The sequence below is a fragment of the Pholis gunnellus genome, assembly GCF_910591455.1.
Source record: "Pholis gunnellus genome assembly, chromosome: 9".
NCBI lineage: Eukaryota > Metazoa > Chordata > Actinopteri > Perciformes > Pholidae > Pholis > Pholis gunnellus.
In genome coordinates this window covers 14,664,521-14,683,879 of record NC_136535.1, presented here as the reverse complement: position 1 = coordinate 14,683,879, position 19,359 = coordinate 14,664,521, and the positions used below count along the sequence as shown (strand labels likewise).

At 42.6% G+C, this 19,359-nt stretch overlaps 1 protein-coding gene across 4 annotated transcripts in view; it reads left to right on the top strand.

The window, feature by feature from the left end:
* Positions 1-19,359, top strand: part of dscaml1 (Down syndrome cell adhesion molecule like 1) — a gene marked incomplete at both ends in the record, with an annotated part of 89,548 nt that overhangs the window by 57,950 nt on the left and 12,239 nt on the right. Inside the window, 15 exons of one of the 4 annotated variants that reach the window (XM_079165676.1) lie at positions 504-803; positions 3,330-3,472; positions 3,758-3,887; positions 5,601-5,879; positions 6,773-6,901; positions 7,023-7,202; positions 8,550-8,755; positions 10,169-10,265; positions 10,446-10,574; positions 11,090-11,257; positions 11,607-11,677; positions 11,879-12,119; positions 15,160-15,315; positions 15,402-15,557; positions 17,636-17,775. In XM_079165676.1, the coding sequence (XP_079021802.1) occupies positions 504-803; positions 3,330-3,472; positions 3,758-3,887; positions 5,601-5,879; positions 6,773-6,901; positions 7,023-7,202; positions 8,550-8,755; positions 10,169-10,265; positions 10,446-10,574; positions 11,090-11,257; positions 11,607-11,677; positions 11,879-12,119; positions 15,160-15,315; positions 15,402-15,557; positions 17,636-17,775 (2,525 nt within the window). Of the gene's footprint in view, positions 1-503; positions 804-3,329; positions 3,473-3,757; positions 3,888-5,600; positions 5,880-6,772; positions 6,902-7,022; positions 7,203-8,549; positions 8,756-10,168; positions 10,266-10,445; positions 10,575-11,089; positions 11,258-11,606; positions 11,678-11,878; positions 12,120-15,159; positions 15,316-15,401; positions 15,558-17,635; positions 17,817-19,359 lie in introns of all 4 variants that reach the window. The other 3 variants (XM_079165675.1, XM_079165674.1, XM_079165673.1) reach the window with 3 other exon arrangements.

Sequence of the window (19,359 nt, the reverse complement as noted above, 5' to 3'; positions counted from 1 at the left end):
TGTAATGCCTATACTTAATGTGGAGTTGTGTGTCTGTTACTGGGATATGTTTTTCAGTTTCGTCCCTCTGACAAGGGAGAACTGATTGACTTCCATTTATTCAGTGGGTAATAACAATGACAATTGCATAGCATTTCTGTTATGTTTCATCTAGTGTAATCTCTCCAATGATCTCCAATTCATTTTTATTTCATCATACACATTGAGTACATGCACATTTGCACACATATGTTTCTGCATATGGTTATGGTAATTCTAGCCCTGGGACAGATTGTCTATATTATGTTACACTTCATGCAGCTCCATTCTTGTTACAGACACGAGGTGTTACTTTTTTATTCGGTGCCGTACAGTAAAAGCATTTTTCGCATGCTTCTGAGTATTGTGATTTAGTCTATTCTTTTTTTTCAACCAAAAGGCTGATTTGAATCCAGTGTAACACACTGCTACCATTTGTTTCCGTATTCACACCTTACATCTCTTGTCTTTTGATTGTTTCTCAGATGGTACACCCCGCATTGTCGCCTCCTTCAGCGAGAGGGTGGTGGTCCCGGGTGAACCGTTTTCCCTGATGTGCGCTGCCAAAGGAGCACCTCCTCCCACCATCACCTGGACCCTGGACGACGAGCCTGTTGCCCGGGACCTGTCGCGTGTCAGAACCAGCCAGTACACGCTCTCGGACGGCAGCACTGTGAGCCACGTCAACATCAGCAGCCCGCAGATTCGCGATGGAGGAGTGTATCGGTGCGCCGCACGAAACTCGGCCGGTAGTGCCGAGTACCAAGCGCGCATAAACGTAAGAGGTGCCTGTCTACTTTTCAATATCAGTCATACAGAGGCTTTTTATGGCCTGACCCCTACCCTGACCCATCCTCTACCCTTCTATATCTCTATCTCTGTATGTGTGTTTTGCTTTGCTGTATATTTTGAGTTCTTCTCTTTCTTTCTTTTTTCTATTGTCTGTCAATCTGTCAATCTTTACACTTATGTAATAATTATTTGCAGCCATCAGTGTTTTGCTCCTCAAGCAGCACATACAGTGTATGTTGTCTGTCTCATGATGTCTTTCTTTCTTGCAGTCTGTTGCTGTCCTGTTGTTTAGTTTACTGTCGCTCTGCACCTCAGCCTTTGTGAACGCACACATACATATGAACACCATAAGAAAACAAATACAAAATACTCATCCACCTACTGTAGCTACCTGTATGCTCACATACATAGACAGTAAGACAGTAGTTTAAAGGCAGACCAAATGTTCCAATAGAGAGATGGTAGCTTAACATATGGAGAGAAAGAGTGGCTAAATGAGAGGAAGCAAGATTAAGGGAACGTGAGACAAATGGATGAAGAAACTTTAGAAGAGAAAGAAACAGATGGCCAGAGACCGAGGGAAGAGAGAGAATAGATGGAATGAGAGAAGAGGGGAGGAGTGCCAGTGTCTGCTGGGGGAGTGATGGTGAACTCTGGTGACAGGACTGGTGATGTCACTGTCGTCAGAGATGACACCGATGAGGAGTGACACCGATGGACAGGGCTGTATCACTGTCTCCATGTCTCTCTCTCTCTCTCGCTCTCTCTCTCTCTCTCTCACGCACACACATGCACAATTTTCTCTGTCCTTTAGTGAGATGTGTGGTTGTGACATGTAAGTCTGCTCTAAGGAGACATGCCAGAATGATCATTGGAGTAAGAATGACCTCAATTGCCAGAGAGCTTCAGCCCTGCATGCAATACACACACACACACATGCATAACCACACATGAAAAAGCAGTAACACACTATGCTTGCCCACTCACTGAAATGTGATACACTTATCTCATTCAGTCAGAGGACAAAAGCAGAGATACTAAGCCACACAGACAGTAGTTGAACACACATGCACGTGTATACTGTTTATGTGTTTGTGCGCGCGTGTCGGCGTGTGTGTGTGTGTGTGTCTGTGCGACGGTGCTACTGAATAATACATCTTTCACTCGTCAGAGCTGTGACTTCAAAGCTCAGCACACGCTGAGAAAGGGAGGAGAGAGAAAGAGAGAGAGAGAGAGATAGAAGTGGGTAGGAGGGCTCGAAGGCGAGACTAAAACAAAGATAGAAAGAAGAACAATGGTGAGAAGGTCACAGAAGAATTGACAGATGATTGAGTGATAGCTCCCAGTGTCCTCCAGTAATGCTAAACACATTTTGCGTCCGTCCGACTTACTGTCTGGCTGCCGGTCCACATCCTTCAGTCTCTCTTTTGGCAATGATACATGAGCAACATATTGAGGCAGTCAAGCTGCATTTTATTTATATTTTTAGCATTCACATGGATTTTTTTTCCCTGTTAGTCTACTGTATCAATTACCTGTTGTGGTCAGTATTGCTCATTCTCATTGTCCCTCAAATTACTATAGCCCACGTAGCAGGACCTTCTTCAGAGTTCACAGCACAGAGCACACGTTCGTTTGTTACAACAGAGAAAACAATGCATTTGTTGTACTACGCAATCATGAGAAATGCACTTTGTCCATGTCCCACAGTGAATAAAAAGTGCTTTGCACACATGCGTATGTAAACAATCTCTGATTAGGTTGTTAAAGCCAATGAGTAGAGTGCATTGGAGGGGTGCAACGGAATTACGATCCTGCAGGTCCTGCAACACCCAACATAAATCTGGCAGGTGCAGGATACATTTACTGTAATATATGTCTGGCATCCCTGCATTTGGTTTGATTCTGGTACTCGGGGAAACAAAGATAACTGTCAGAGAAACAGGGGCGTTTTCCCGAATATTTTGACCCACGTTTAGTTCCCCCTGCCTAAAGCGGAAAGGTTTTAACTTTTAAAGGCAATTGATAAGGCTTATTTTAGTTCACATCTTTTTAAAGGTTGCTTATTAAAAAACAGAGTAACTGTATTGCTGTTGACTTTAAAATCTTACAGTGTCTGACTAAACCTATTTTCATCAGAAAACAGTTGGCCATAAATTGTGCAGGAGTATGCAGGCGCTCCTTCAGAAAAACTTCAGAACTTAAGCTGCTTTTTAACATTAAGATAAGACACTCAAACCTCTCTCTCTTCCCATACCCTTACATGCTTTTTTTCCTCTTCTGTCTCTTCCCTACTGCCCAACTCCCTTCCCTGTCACCCCTCCCCTTTATTTCTAAAATTCCACAACCTGCCTCTGATAACATCAACTAATAATCTTATCATTTTCCCCTCTCTTTTATTCCTCTGGTCAACCCATCTCATTTTCTTTCTCTCCATATTTCTCCCTTTGCCCATCTCTCTCTCTTCTCTCTCTTCTCTCTCTCTTTCTCTCTTTCTCTATCTCTCTCTCCCCCATTAGGTCCTCCGAGGATTCGGCCTATGAAAAACATCACTGCAGTGGCGGGAAGAAACTCTTTCATAAACTGCCGTGTGATTGGGTACCCTTATTACTCAATCAACTGGTACAAGGAGGGGCTTCTGCTGCCTGACAATCATCGCCAGGTAGATTTCGCTTTCTGCATTTTTGCTCAAAGAAAATAGAAATGTATCGTAACTTATTTTCTATACAGCACTGTATAACATGAATATACAGTATGTAGTTACATAAATCCCATCCTTATATAGAGTGTTGTTTAAAGGTCACTAAGTTGTGGTTTGACCATCTAAATTACAATTTTAGCAACCGATCATCTGGCATCATCTCATTCAAATTCACAGTTTACATGTATGAATAGAAAGACCATCCATGTAACACCTCTGAGTGTAACACTGCTGATGACTGTTCAGGTGGTGTATGAAAATGGGACTCTGAAGCTCAGCGACGTTCAGAAGGGGATGGACGAGGGGGCCTATGTCTGCAGCGTGCTCATCCAACCACAGCTGTTTATCACGCAGACTGTCTATATTACTGTCAAAGGTCAGTTAATCATTTTGAAAGTAATAACTTTGTCAGAGTTTCACACTTTCTTTCACTTGGCTAGGATGGAGAGACACACAGATATCTCTAAAAGCATGCATAGCACAGTAGTATATAAGTACTTTTTAGAGTAAAATGATTATAGAAATGTAATTCATATGAGTCTAGCTGTTTTTTACTGGGAAAATAATATGAATGTAAAATAGGGTGATTGTAACACTGATGGAGAGTGAGTAAGACTGGTTTTGAAGCGGGAGGGTGTGAGTGAAACAAACACAGAGAGAGAGAGGAAAGAAGAAAGCTGTATGCATTGCTTCTAATAACCCCTGATTAAGGGGCGGAGTGGCCGAGTGCGCTATTTCAACCACTCCGCAATTACATAGAGCACAATTTGTGTGCGTGCATGCCACACGCATGCATAAATGTGTGTGAATTGCATTGAGTGTTTGTGTGCTGCATACATTTTGCATATCTGTATGCTATGCTGGTCAGCTCGCCGCACAGCATGATAGCATGACATGTTAGTTTTAGGAAGTAGTGAGTAGTTTGGGTTGTGTGGGTTTGGACTTGACATTAGCAGATGTGTGAAATTGTTGGTGGTCAGGTGTCTTCGTAGTGTTTTTTCGTGCATGCATGCCACATGCGTGTACACAAGTGCGCTTTCATGGACATGCACATGCGTGTGTGTATGTGCATTGGCTGCATGCGAGTGTGGGTATGTGCTTGTATGAATGTGTGCTCGTCATGTCTCTGATTTAATTAGATGAATTTTAACGAGGCCCAGATTAAATCCCCCAGATGTCTCAGCTGTATCCCCCCCCCCACCCCCCCAACCATAACCACCACCCTCCCTTCCTTCTCCACTCTAAACCACCGCCATCACCTCCGCCGCTCTCCATAGCAACACCGTTCTTCCCCCTGCGGATGGGGCTCTAATTAGAGCAGCTATTATGGGCTGGCTTTAGCAGGGCAGGGTGGGATGCAGTGGAGGGATTGGTAGGGGGTACAGGCGGCTAAAAAGTGGGTAGGCTAGTAGGCCAGGTGGTGGTGTTTTGGAAGCTTTTGGGGTCCAGGCTTAGATGAGAGACTCAAGAAATCCAACAGAAAGATAGACTACTAGTTTAAATGATTCTGATCCATGTCCTCTAAAAGAGATCTCACTCTTTCTCAATGTCTCCCTCTTTTGTATCTTTCTACATCCACCTCTTTTCCCTTTGCATCACTCACCCTCCCACCTCATGTCCTTTTGGTGCCCCCTAATCTTCAATGTATGTCTACCCATATTCTCCCTGTGTCTTTACATCTGACTTTCTCTCTTTCTTTATCCTTCACTTATTCATATTTGCCTCAAATCTCTGTCTTCACCTCTTACTCACCCCGCTCATTTAAAAAACCCTCTAACTGTTTTCATTCATCTTTTTTTTCCCTATTTGCCTTATTCTCTCTTCTCTCTTCTCTCTATATACCCTTTATTTCACCCTGTTGCCTGTCCTTGCCTTTTTCTCTCCCCCACTCTCCTTTTCATCATGTATTTCCTCACTTGATCTGCCTGTCCTATCTCTTTTACTCATCTCCTTTTATCTCGTTTCACTATTTCCCCCTCAATGACTTTGTCTCTTACATTTCTATTTACTCTCTCTTCCTCCATATCGCTCTCCTTCCTTCACCTCTCTTGCTTTACTCTTTCATCCTCCCCTTCTTTGCCTCTCTCAGTTCCTCCACTGATCCAGCCATTTGACTTTCCACCGACTTCCATTGGTAAACTGATGTACATTGCCTGCGTGGTGTCGTCTGGAGACATGCCCATACGCATCACATGGCGCAAGGACGGGCAGGAGATCGTGGCCTCTTCTGGCATCACCATAGACACAAAAGAGTTCATGAGCTCTCTCCAGATATCCAAGGTGTCGCTCAAACACAATGGCAACTACACCTGCATTGCCAGCAATGATGCTGCCACTGTCAGCACGGAGAGGCAGCTCACAGTAACAGGTAAGAAAGGAAGGAGTGAGAGATGATTGTCAATATAAAAGTGAGATTAAGTTAAGAAAGGGTTTAAGGGGAAAGGGAGGGGGTTATTTTAAAATAGCACTGCAGTGATTTAGTATTGCACTCAAATAAAAGTTGGATGACTTCGTAGATTTCAAAAAGTAGTCAAAATTGAAGCAGCAAGGGTTATATATCTTGACTCTATGTCCTTGTTATGGGTTACACTGGATACTTAACTTCCCATAATGCAGCTCAGTAGCATCTTTTATTAGACCATCTTTGCTTGTAAAAACCCTCATCTTTCAAATTTCATGACCTCCAGGGTAGACTTTCTGTGAAGCTGAGTGATTGAGTCATTTTGTCAGACTCTTCAGAGCCTCTCACAGAAACGACCGTTCAACTATTTCTGAAGTACTTCCTGTGGCTAGTACTTTTGATCTATAAAACCAGCAGTGGTGGAAAGTAACATTTACTCAAATACTACTACCTAACTACAGTTTTTAGGTACCTTTACTTAACTGTACTATTTCGATGTTATGGTACTATACAGAGCCGACCTAGACCAATTTGGTGCCCAAGGCAAGATTTTAAGTGGTGACTCTAGCAATCCCCTATACTGCCTCTGCCTCTGGTACTTTTTACTTCTTCTCCACCACCTTTTACTCCATTGCATTTATTCAACAGCTGTAGTTACTTTTTTATTTGTTTTATATGTTTTCCATGTTTTATACTGTTATACTATATATACAGTATATATATATATATATATATATATATATATACAATCCAGGGGTCGGCAACCTTTTTGATGCCATTTTTTAAATTTCTGGTTAATCAGTGTTCTATTAACATCAAGTTTAATTTCTTTTTATTCACGTCTTCTCTCTTTTCTCCAGTGCCTCCTCGGTTTGTGGTTCAGCCCAATAATCAGGATGGGATCTATGGAAAGGCTGGGATCCTAAACTGTTCAGTAGATGGATACCCTCCTCCTAAAGTCATGTGGAAGCATGCCAAAGCTGCACTAGGTACATGACCTGTCTTTCATTATTTATCTACAGTATGTACATAAATATTAGTACATTTTTGTTAAAATGTAGAGATCCTCAGTTACTTTACAGTTCATCGTAATCTTCTCTTTCTGTCTAGCGGGTATTGGGAATCCACAGCAGTACCACCCTGTGCCTCTGACGGGCCGTATCCAGATCATGAGTAACGGCTCTCTACTCATCAGACATGTTTTAGAAGAAGATCGTGGATTCTACCTCTGTCAGGCCTCCAATGGCGTTGGCTCGGACATCAGCAAGAGCATGGTCCTCACCGTTAAGAGTGAGTATACAAACTCCGACGAGCTAATGTAGCAGAGCATGAGTGTTTCAGGGCATGGATGACTGCGGTAAGGCCATCTGGGATGCTCCGGCCGTATCGGTCTACGCACACACACACACACACACACACACACTTGCTAACTGTGTCAAACCAATGAGCCAGCTCGCACTACTCTCCCTGTGCTCTCTGGGCATGAACATACACCCATGCACGCTAATGAATTGGTGACACAAAGGTGACCATGGACATAAGAGCACAACGATAAAGAACAGCGAGAGAATGAAGGGTGTGTGTGTGTGTGTGTGTGTGTGTATGCAGTGAGAAAGCGAGCAACTGAGCGATTGATCTTTTGGCTCTTGGGATCTGTCTACAGACAATCAAAAACACTTTGAGCTTAATCATTATCTGCAATCAATCTCTCTCATCCTGCCCTTGCTGTCGGTACCATCCTATGTAATGGAATGGGAACATGCATGGGGAAAATGTGCATGCACATACACACACACACACACACACAGACAGTCAACATCAGGTTGAGCATTACAAGAGACTTTGTAGCATGCAAAACCAAGAACTTACAAATCAGCTTTACCCACAAAAGTGACGTTAATGCATAATACCTGGCTTCTTTTGACACTTCACACACAGACGCATATTACCAGGTGCACATAAATACAACCACTAGTTTCGTCATGTTCTGCTATCACAAGGTTGCCCCCCCCCCCCCCCCCCCCCCCCCCGTCTCTCTCTCTCTTTCTCTTGCTGGTGTTAGTGTTATTGATTGAACCGTTCCTCTCCTCTGCCTCCTTCAATTCTGTCTGTTTCGCTCAGTGGAGAAGGAGGAAAAGAGGGAGGGTGAGATGAATAAGTGATGAAAACAAAACAGCAGAACCCTCCTCAGATCGGTATTGTGCGTGTGTGTGTTGGCCAGAGAAGATTGTGAGTGATCTTATGTGTAGAGTGCACACGGAAGGTAGTGTATCGTTTTTGCCTGTTCATTCCCCTAGACCCTGGTGTAACTATTGGAGAATGAGAGAGGAGGTTTATTGACTTTACCTCATTGACCATAGCTCTTCATTACTCTACTGCAATGGAACTTGGCCACTGTGAACTCCACCTTTTTAACTGCCGGCTGTCCCACCCTCTTATCCTCTTCGGTCTTTCACTTCTTTCTCCCTTTCCTCCTAAACCCTTCTTTTCACCCACTTACTTCTACTCTTACTTTCCCCTCTCCCTCTTTCACCTCTGTCATCTGATGTCCCCTCATTAATCTGTTTACCCTCACAATTTCCTTCATTTGTTCTCACCTTCTCTTTTTCTCACACTCCATTTCCCTTCTCCTTCCAGTCCCAGCGATGATCACCAGTCACCCCAACACTACCATGGCTAAGAAGGGTCACTTGAAGGAGCTGAACTGCACAGCCAGGGGAGAATGGCCCATCATCATCCGCTGGGAGAGAGGCGACACAGTCATTGACCCTGACCGCAACCCCCGATACTCCATTCTCACCAGTCCCAATGAGAAGACAGACGAGGTGTTGTCTACACTCAAGGTAAGAAGTGCTAAGTGTAATGGCAGATGCCGTTCTTACCTACATATATCATCAGTTTGGTATTGGAGTGTGGACTAGCTTGCCTTCCACGGCAGCTGGATTCTCGCGATGTCACGAGATTAACACAAGAATCATGGGATCGTATATTACACGCAATACATCTTGTCAGGCTTCAAATATTGTGTGTCTTGGAAGCCATGGACTGGACAAATAAGCGTCCTGTGAGTAGCTGCTGGCGGCTCCGGGTGTGGCTTAGGTCTGTGTGACATCGGCGACTGTTCATTCTTAACAGCAATGGCAAAACTCTTGAAGAGTTTAGCGTAGATGCTGCAATAGCATCGGTTATATAAGAAGAGGACAATATTTATACATCGAAGGAGAAGTAAACAACAGCACTGAAGGCTTTTCTCCATGGAGAAGATGTTTTCTCTCTTCTCCCGACCGGCAACAGTTTGATTGACAGATGGTTCATCCAATCACCTGCCAAGTATTTTATGAAAGTGCCTGCCCTTTTTCCAAACAGTTTCCAATTACGGCTTCTCAGATGGTTCTGTGCAACAAACCATCTGGCGAGTCAGGTTACAGACCAGCATCTCCAAAGGGGAAATGTATGTTCATCTTGGGACATCCAGAGTTGCTGTACAGCAGACTTCTGATAAAAAATATATATGATTCCTATTTTTTTTAATTAAACCCACATTTCTGGTCAAAACAAAAGTCACCATGTGTTGATTCTGCTTCACCACACCAGATTGGTCATGGCAGCCACAAGTCTACCTCTACTGCATTTAAGAATGAGATGCTTTCTCTGGTATGGATCATAGAAAAGCTGGATATGATGCATGCAGCTGCTGCAGCCTGGTGATGCACTGTTTTTGGATGATGATACTAAGTAAGGGTCACCCTTTAACAAGTGGTACTGAAGGAGCCTTGGTGATATAAAGTGGAACTGAATCACCAGTGTGTCCAGGATGTCAAAAGATCACAGAAGCTTGCACAAGATTTAATAAAGGTTACCCCAGTGGATTTTATGTCCGTTACTGTGGTTTGACAATATGCCCAACTCAAGTTGAAACATGTACCTATCGCCTTCAAATGACTGTGGAGGTAGTTAATCCTCTGAAAGGGAAGGCATCTATAGAGTGTAAGCAATTATGGATTTCGGTGTGCATTTAGATGTACTGGTTAAAGAATGTATGTATTTTAAGTGCAGGCAAAACATGCTTGAATGGGGTTTGTGACTTATTGCACCTCTCCTCCCATTGCAATGTACGGTGAGTCACCTAAATACCAAACATGCATGGTTGAGAAAAAACTCTCACAGGGCCTTCTCCATCACAAAGGTGTACTTTACACACAAAGATAGAGTTGTTTGTCTCTTTGACATTTGTCTTTCTACATTTCTCCCTACAGCTAAAGCCAGCCGAGCGTGAGGATTCTGTCTTCTTCTCCTGTCATGCCATTAACTCTTATGGAGAAGGACGTGGCCTTATCCAGCTCACTGTGCAAGGTACTGTAACGATTCCTGTCAACTGCAGGTATATCAGGTACCTTCACAGTATATTGATAAAAGCTACACAAACCTGCTTGTCCCTCTTTCCCACTAAAATATCTCTCTTTTTGCGCTATCCTCTCCTTCCTTCATCTTTCCTTCCTCCCTTCACTCGCGCTCTCTCTTTTAAATGCTCAGAGCCCCCAGACCCTCCGGAGTTGGAGGTGCGTGAAGTGAAAGATCGCAGTATGAATCTCCGGTGGACACAGAGATTTGATGGAAACAGCGTCATTACCTGCTACGATATTGAGTATAAGAACAAGACAGGTAAGTAAAAAGACTGTATAGTATAGAATAGTTAATCTAACAGTTGAATAATATGCTGAGCTGTTGGTGATTATTTTCTTTATTTTAAACACTACTGAATGTATTGAAATTGACATTTTCAAGAATTTTACGTGACTATTCTGCAGGAAGATGATAGGGAAATAACACTTCGGTTGTGTTTGAAATTGCATACTTATTACATACACGAACAGTGTGTAATGCATACTTCCTACTAAATGAAAGATTATGACTTATTCCATTAAACTCACATCTCATACTCAGAAGTTCTTGCTAATCTAGTATCCATCTGGGCATTTCTCATGTACACAAAATCCACATACAATGCAGTTGGAACGCACTACATATACAAATGTATGTTATACTTAGTATAAATAGGATGTTAGTGTGAGATTCCAAAGGTCTTAATATTGTATAGGACTGAGAAAATACAAATCCTCAAAGTGGGGTAAATAGTGGAAAACTGTAAAAGTCAATATTCTCTTCTTTTTTGGCAGATACATGGGAGCTGAAGCATGCCACTCGAAACATCTCTCCCACAAACAATCAGGCAAACATAGTGGACCTTCACCCTGCCTCTGTCTACAGCATCCGCATGTACTCCTACAATGCGATAGGCAAGAGCGAGGCCAGCAAGGAGCTCACCATCAGCACAGAGGAAGCACGTAAGGATCTTGACAGCACTGCACTTATCTGAGCAAATATTTCACGTTTGATTGTTGTATTAGCTCCTAGTCACTGCACCTGTGCCGACAACGAGATATGTCCTTGGATATTTGTATTAACATTCCATTTCAATAAAACTGAGAAAAACATCTTTGAAGGTTGTAGATCAGAAAATGTAGGCCATGAGACTTACTGACAACATGAAAGCCATACAATGTTTGCCTCAAACCCCCCTCTCTCTCTCTCTCTTTTTCTCTCCCTCTCTCTATCCCTCTCTCTTTTTTCTCCCTTTGTCTCATTCTCTCTGTCTCTGTCTCTCTCTCTCTCTCTCTCTCTCTCTCTCTGCAGAGCCGGACGGTCCTCCTATGGAAGTGATCCTACAGCCGGTAACCTCTCAGAGTATCAGGGTCACCTGGAAGGTAAAGTATAAGAATTGTTTCTGTTTCTAACAGCTATGTACTTCTTCAAAAATGATTTGTTTGTGTAACACTTAATCACATGTTTGCTGCCTGTAAAGTCCTGATTCCTTTTCAGTGCAAGTAGTTTGTGGAGGTGGGTAAACACACACTATATGAATAAGAATAGATGTCAGTACTATATTTCTGTTTTCTATTCTCCAGGCTCCCAGGAAGGAGCTGCAGAACGGGGTGATCCGAGGTTACCAGATCGGTTACAGAGAGAACGGCCCGGGCAGTAACGGTCAGTACAGCATTGTGGAGATGAAGGCCACTGGAGACAGTGAGGTCTACACACTGGACAACCTGAAGAAGTTTGCCCAGTATGGAGTGGTTGTCCAGGCCTTCAACAGAGCCGGCACAGGGCCCTCTAGCTCAGAGATCAACGCTACAACACTGGAGGATGGTGAGAATCACAATAAACAGCACACATACAACATATCTCGTCTTGTATAAAAGGGATTCATTGCCTCATGTTCTGTTTATGAGTATAAATATGGGTTAGTGATCAGCAGCAATAAGGGAAATAAGGTTAAGCAGTATGGTGCATTGAATACAATGGAAGAATAAACGGTCAGACCTATGAAATATAACCCTCTGTTTGTTTGGCTTTGATTCATTTAGTTACTGCACATTTTGTGTTGCCATTGTTCTTTTTGCTGTCTCACTGCCTGATCTATGTCAAATCATGCCATGCTTTGTAACCTAAAATTACTACATGCTCTCTCTCTCCTCTCAACAAGACTGAATGTTGGCTGCTGGCATCTACATGCTTTTGACAAATACCAAGGACACACATAGTCTCATAGACACAGTACACATTCAGCAGCGCCACAGAGAGGATTGAGTGATCCCTGTGTAGTGAGACATGCAGTGATACAGCCATGCACCCTGATGGCTCTGGGGTAGATGTGCAAAATGTTGAGTGAATGAACCACAAAAGCACTCAGGGAGCAGAAACCCCTTCCTAGGCTACACAATCCTGAACAATGTTTAGACAATTTGTAGTCTGCATCTGGCTGTAGGTATGCAAGAAAATACACATCAAATATATAAGACACATGGGCCAGATTTTGTTTTGCAAAAATGCAATCTTAAGATCTTTTGAGAGAAATCTTTTTGTCTGAATTACACACCTCTATCCAGATCTGAACCACTAACAAATCTCTTGCTTTTACCAATTTTTACATTTTATCAAATTTTATTAAAATCTGCAAAGAAGTCACTTTCTAGATGGATTTGTTTGCATGGCTAGGAATAAATATTGACATTTAAAAAAAAATCATAAATCCATTAGTTCCTCAAAAATATAAAAAGGTATGTGAGGTTGAAGGTAGTCTCATGCTGGTGTAAAGCAGTAGGAGCATGGATCACTTGGACTTTATTTAGTTTTTGGATTGTACATAATTAACTTGGTTTTCCATTGATCACTTTCTTGTAAAGCAATATTTTCTCCAGCATTAATTGACTTTTGGCCAATGATAAATCCAAAACATGCTGATGTATGTAAACAACGCACCGATAAATGGATCTTTAAAAATAAAAATAAATCTCATCTTTTAGTCATTATTATTATTATATTATAAAACTTCTTCTTGTACTCTTTATTCTTTAATGTTGAGCTGCAGTTAATTCAATCAATCTGTAAGCTGTACACGAAACAGACTTTTTTTCAATACATGCCGCATCTCTTAATCTCTATCATACGACATCCACGTTTGTTTTATCTCCACACACACACACACACACACACACACACACACAGTAAACAGTTGGCTGAACCCCATTGGTCCAGAGCAGACAGAGCCCTCTAGTTCTTCCCTATGGCTGTCACCGTGGCGACAGTGATATTGATGGCCATTATGATAATAGTGATAACAACAAGCATACTAAAAATAATTATAATTAGCTTGTCTCTCTGTCTGTCCCTTTCTCTCTCTCTCCTGTTCCCTCCACTGCTTCCTGCTGTAATTATCCACAGCTGAGCATATTGTCTCTCTGCTCCCTCTTTTCATCTTTTGCTGCCCTTCTCTCGTCCCCCTTGCTTTTAACTCTCTTCCTCCCTTCTTCCTCTTGCCCCTCGCCCCAATCTCCTCCTCCCTGAAGCCCCAGTCCAAAACTGCTTTTCATTATTACTGTTCCTGTATTCTCCATCTTTTTTTGTTAAAAAAATTACTGACGCAACAACCTTTGCCCTGATTTGTTCTACTTTTTGTCTTAACCCCTTATTTATCTGTCTTCCTTCATCGGTTTAGCTCTACTGCTGACAATTTGGAAGCACTTGAATCCAGCTCACATGTCATATCCTCTTTCCATCCTTATATCTCTTCTCATAAAGGTGGGATTGTGAAGGGAGAAAAATCTGTGTTTTTTTATGCCTTCTATTTATTTAGCCTAAAGGTTTATTCATGCAAAACCCTGTTTTCAGTTTTCTAATCCTCCTCTCTCCTTTGCCTGCCTTCCTCTGTCCTCCTCCCCACCTACTCTCGCTTCACCAGCTGCAGAGAAATTCCCTGGTGGACTTGGCCCAATCTCTCTCTTTCATTGCTCTCTGTCTTTCACTCAGCTCTCTTCCTCTCTTCCTGCCCCTCCTTCTCTCACAAGTTGACTTCTGTTCATCTTCAACAGTGTGCGTTATTCAAAGCCTGAAAGACTAATGGTCAGCGGTAGCCAATAGAAGAGACACCTGGACTGGTGGGGACAGAAGGAGGCTTGTACAGAGAAAGAGAGATGGTGGTTGTAGAGATGGTCCTATACACCAGGCTGGAAGCATGTTATGAGCTTTTTATCTATCACTGGCCTGTTTACTCGCCTCAGGTTTGATATGGAAATTTAGGGTTTCAGTGAGGGCGTATTTATTTATTTATCAGCTAGCCAATGCAATCCTAATTTTGAGGAGACAACGGCAGCCTTTACAAATAATCTACATCTTCCCAAATATTAACCCCACTGACTAAGCGAACGACCAGTCATTACAAACACTTTTCAAACCAACAGAACTTTGCTTTAATTTGTAGATCCAAAAAATATTCAAAGATTCCGAATATGTCAGGGTCAGGGTTTGGCTAAATCGTGGCTAAATGTGTATAAAATGATGGAAAAAAAACATTTAACAAATCAACAAACAAACATAAACTGTGTACAAATTATGCACAAGACACACACAATATTAGTGTAATGTTGTTGCAGTTTTGAATAAGATCTTTTAATAAAAAGGAAAATGCTACTTAAGGGTAAGAAACCTGGATATTAAAGGATTCCTTCATTTTCTCTGTTTCATATGTATTTAGCACTGTCATCAAGCAGTGCGATTGTTTTTCACCCTTTCAGTAAACAGACCTTTCTTTTTTAACTTAACTCTGTATTACATAACGTTAGACATAAAATGAAGATACGTTGTTCAGATTATCGTAACGTTTCTCTTCTCTCTCCCTCTTTGTTGTCAGTGCCCAGCCAGCCTCCTCAGAACATTCGAGCCATTTCTGTAACATCAGACGAGGCAGTGATCACGTGGGCTGAGCCTCCCAGGATGACACTGCATGGCGTATTGAAGGGCTATCGCGTCGTGTTCTGGACTGTCTTTCCTGATGGAGGTTTGTTGAGTGTGTCTGTCATCTTATTTGTGACACCACGATGAGTAACAGGTCTGCCCTTGGTCCGAACATTGCGCACTTTCTGTCCTTTTCAGAATGGGGTGAAATGCAAAACATCACAACCATCAAGGAGCAGGTGGAGCTCAGAGGCCTGGAGAAGTTTACCAACTACAGCATCCAGGTTCTGGCCTACACCCAGGCTGGAGACGGTGTCCGTAGCAACGTTCTGTACATCCAAACCCGTGAAGACTGTGAGTCCACATTTTATTAGATCTTTCCACACAGATAAACCAAACAATGAACTGACCCGTTTGTCATTTGCTTTAACACACCTGTGTGGCAGGTCTAAGGGTTTTTGCTATTGGTTTAGGCCGCAATGGGAGGCAGAGAGGCGGGGGGGGGGGTTCTTTGTAAGGCTGAGGTTGCTGATTAAAACCTCTTTGTGCTCTGATGTGCCATTACCAGTGCTAATGAGAATTAAGAAGCCAAAAAGTGTGTGTGAGTGTGTGTGGTTAAGGAGCCTAAGGGTGTGGGTCTGTGCATGTGAATATGCGGAAGTGTTGGTGGGTGGTAAGTGTGTATTCAAATGTGTACCGTGTCTTAGCATTGGTGTGCATGCGCGGGTGCGTGTGTGTGTGTGTAGATGCGCTATTGTTTGTGTGCGAGTCTAGCTTACCACCCAGCACAAGGAGAGGGATTAATTCTTTGTGGCTTAGAGAGAATTAATTTTGTGCTTACACTGGCGGGCTGTGGATTACATCCGTATCCGCCTCTCCTCTCCTCCCTGGGGCCAGGCAAAGGAGGAGGCAAGCGTCTGGAGATGGAGAAAATGAGGGGAGAAAGGGAGTGCAGGAGAGAGAGGGGGCAGAGATTCTAAGAAGAGCCATTTCAGAAAAGGCCTTTATTCTCTCTTCCTCACTTTATCTCCATTTTATGAGTCAGTCTCACTGCAATAGCTCTTCAAATATGTGTGTTGTGTTAGTCTTTGAGTGTATATATGTGTGTGTGTGTGTGTGTGTGTGTGTGTGTGTGTGTGTGTGTGTGTGTGTGTGTGTGTGTGTGTGTGTGTGTGTGTGTGTGTGTGTGCGTGTGCATGTGCGTGTGCGTGCGCTAATCAGGGGCAAGCTGGGTTTCTCTTTTGCCCTGACGCGGGTTGACAGTGTCCAGGGGCAACCTCTTCACATACGTTCAACGTTCTATGTCGCTCTCGGTCTCTCCCTCCCTTTGTCCTCAGTTGTGTCTGCAGCATATGGAAAAGTGTTTGAAGTGGAATTGTGCAGACAGACAATTCTTAGCCTGCCTTTCTCTGTGTCTGTTTTTTTTAGACACACAGACAGTAAGAAAAGGAGCAAAGAAGACAGAGATTCATGATTAAGTTATTTCTCATGCTCTTTTTCTAGGCATTTGGTTGTTAATTTGTGGATTCAATGTTTATCACAGTATGTTTAGGCTACTTGGAATTAATACACGTTGTCTTATTCTTTCGGGATTTTCTAACCTTCTAAGTGGTCATAATAATCCCTTTAACACCAAGAACCAAACACTACATGCTTGACTCTTTTGTTGTTGATCTTAGAGTAATGATCATCTTACCTCTGATGAGAACGAATACATAAAAAAATAATTCATGAATCCCTTATAGATCATTGGCTGCAGTACTCTAACACATATGCATATACTGGAGTTTTCTTAAAAAATAGTATATATTAATATACTATACTACCATATAATATATATTCATTAAAAAAAGTATATGTTTTTTTCTACAAGCAAGTATCTGGTCAAGTAAGCAATGATGCACAATGAGTTGTCCATACGGCAACATCATATATGAGAGAAGAAGGTTGCTCGTGTGCACGTCCAACCCCAGGTGGAAACAGGTGCAGAACAAAAGCGGCGAACAAAATGTAAATAGGGTAGTGCATATTAATTGTTATTCGTATCGTTTTGCCATTAATTGGTGGTAAAATGGCTTCTAAAGGCGGGCCTTTTCATGTTGCTTATTTTGTCAAAAAACAAGTCCATGTTTGCTTATAGATGAAGATAGATCATATTAATCGATATTAATTTAAATTCCAGCCCTAGTCTGCATGCACACCAAATATTGCAAGCTAAAATGCCCAATAAAGGCTGTGATGATCAAATAATTAAATATATATAAATATAGATATATATATATTTTTAATGTCTAGTGGGTACTCGTTGATGTTTTTGGTGCTTGCATTTTAATTAACAGGCAGCAACACTTACTGTACATGCAGATAAATATACCTGGTTCACGTTTTACTCTGCCCTCCATTTCTCTCTTTACAACCCTTTTATGATTCAGACCCCGGACCCCCAGCTGGCATCAAAACTGTGCCCTCCTCTGCCAGCAGTGTCGTGGTGTCCTGGTTACCTCCTCACAAGCCAAATGGAATCATCCGCAAATACACCATCTACTGCTCCAGCCCCGGCTCTGGCCAACCGGTAAGTTACAAGAGGGGTGCAGAGAGTTTCAGGGTTGAGAAGTGAATGAAAAGAGAGAAAAAGGGGGAAGAGTACCATCCAAAAATGGCTGGTGATGAAGGGGGAATTATCCTTTATTTATGTAGAATACAGCTTCTGTTATACTTTTTATATGATGCTGAGATAGATGTAGTGATTTAATTATGACGCTGTTCTGCATTTGTATGTTTGTGGATGTGTGTGTGTGTCTCTCGGTGTGTGTGTGTGTGTGTGTGGTCTAGTGCTGCAGTCTCAGCAAGATGTGTGTGTGAAATGAGCTCTCCTAATACCGCAGTGTGTGTGCGTGCAAGCTCGCCCTCCAGCCTCATTTACATATCTGCGTCTCATCACGTTGCCAGGACAACCTCATCTGTTCATCAACGAGGGCAGAAAACAAGCCGACAGAAAACACACACTCTCACTTACGTACACACACACATACACTCACACATGTACCACACCATGCATACAGAGGTCCATATATATATATATATATATATATATATATATATATATATATATATATATATGCAACTAGTGTTTTTATGAAGTACGAATTGAAAAGCAAGAAATGTATCCTGCTTTTGCACACTCACACACACACACACACACACACACACACAAATGCACCATATACATACCTATCAAGAATATGCATGCATTTTCTCCTTAGTCTCTGTCATTCACAAAATCTATCTGTCCATCCATCCATCCATCCATCTCTCTCTCTCTCTCTCTCTTTCTCTCTCTCTGACGACCCATCTCTCTTTCTATCCATCTCTCTCTCTTTCTCTCTCTGAAGCCCCCATGCAGAGTTTGCGATGATTACTATGTAAATGAGTGCGACTGGAGAGAAGGAAGGAGGGATAGGGGGGTCAGACACACCGAGCGGGGAGTACTTTTGTTCCTCTTTTCATTATCTCTCTCTATCGTTCCCCGGATCACCGCTATCTCCACGCCGGAGGAATATTTTAATATCCGTTACAGCAACACACACTCTGTCACTCCCCCCTCCCTTCCTCCCAACATCTAACCACCCACCCACCCATTCATCCATCCATTCATCCATTCATCCCTCCATCCCTCCACCCACCTACCCACCGATTCATCCATCCATCCCTCCGTCCATACCACTGCCTGCAGTGCAGACTATAGAGACAAATGTACAGAGAGGAGAAGAAGAAGACATTGATATACGTTGGAGTCAGGGGGAGAAATGCAGAGAGGATGTAAAACAGAGGGGGGGGGGGGGGGGGGGGGGGGACGACTGGTGGATAGATGGAAGGAAAAGCAAGGATTGGGCCCACAGATGACAGGGAAATGTGGAGAGGGGCAGGAAAATGAAGGGAAGGATGAAGAGTGATGGCACAGTGGGGTAAAAGGATAGGCAGAGAGGAAAATATCGAAAGGACAGAGACAAGAAGAATGGATGATGAACAGGAAACACAGGGAAGTAATAAAAAGCCCAATGGATTCCTCCATGATGGCCTGCACATAAATGTGAAAAACAACATGAATACTGGAATCTATTTGCCCAGAATAAACCATTCTGCAGACAACAACCCA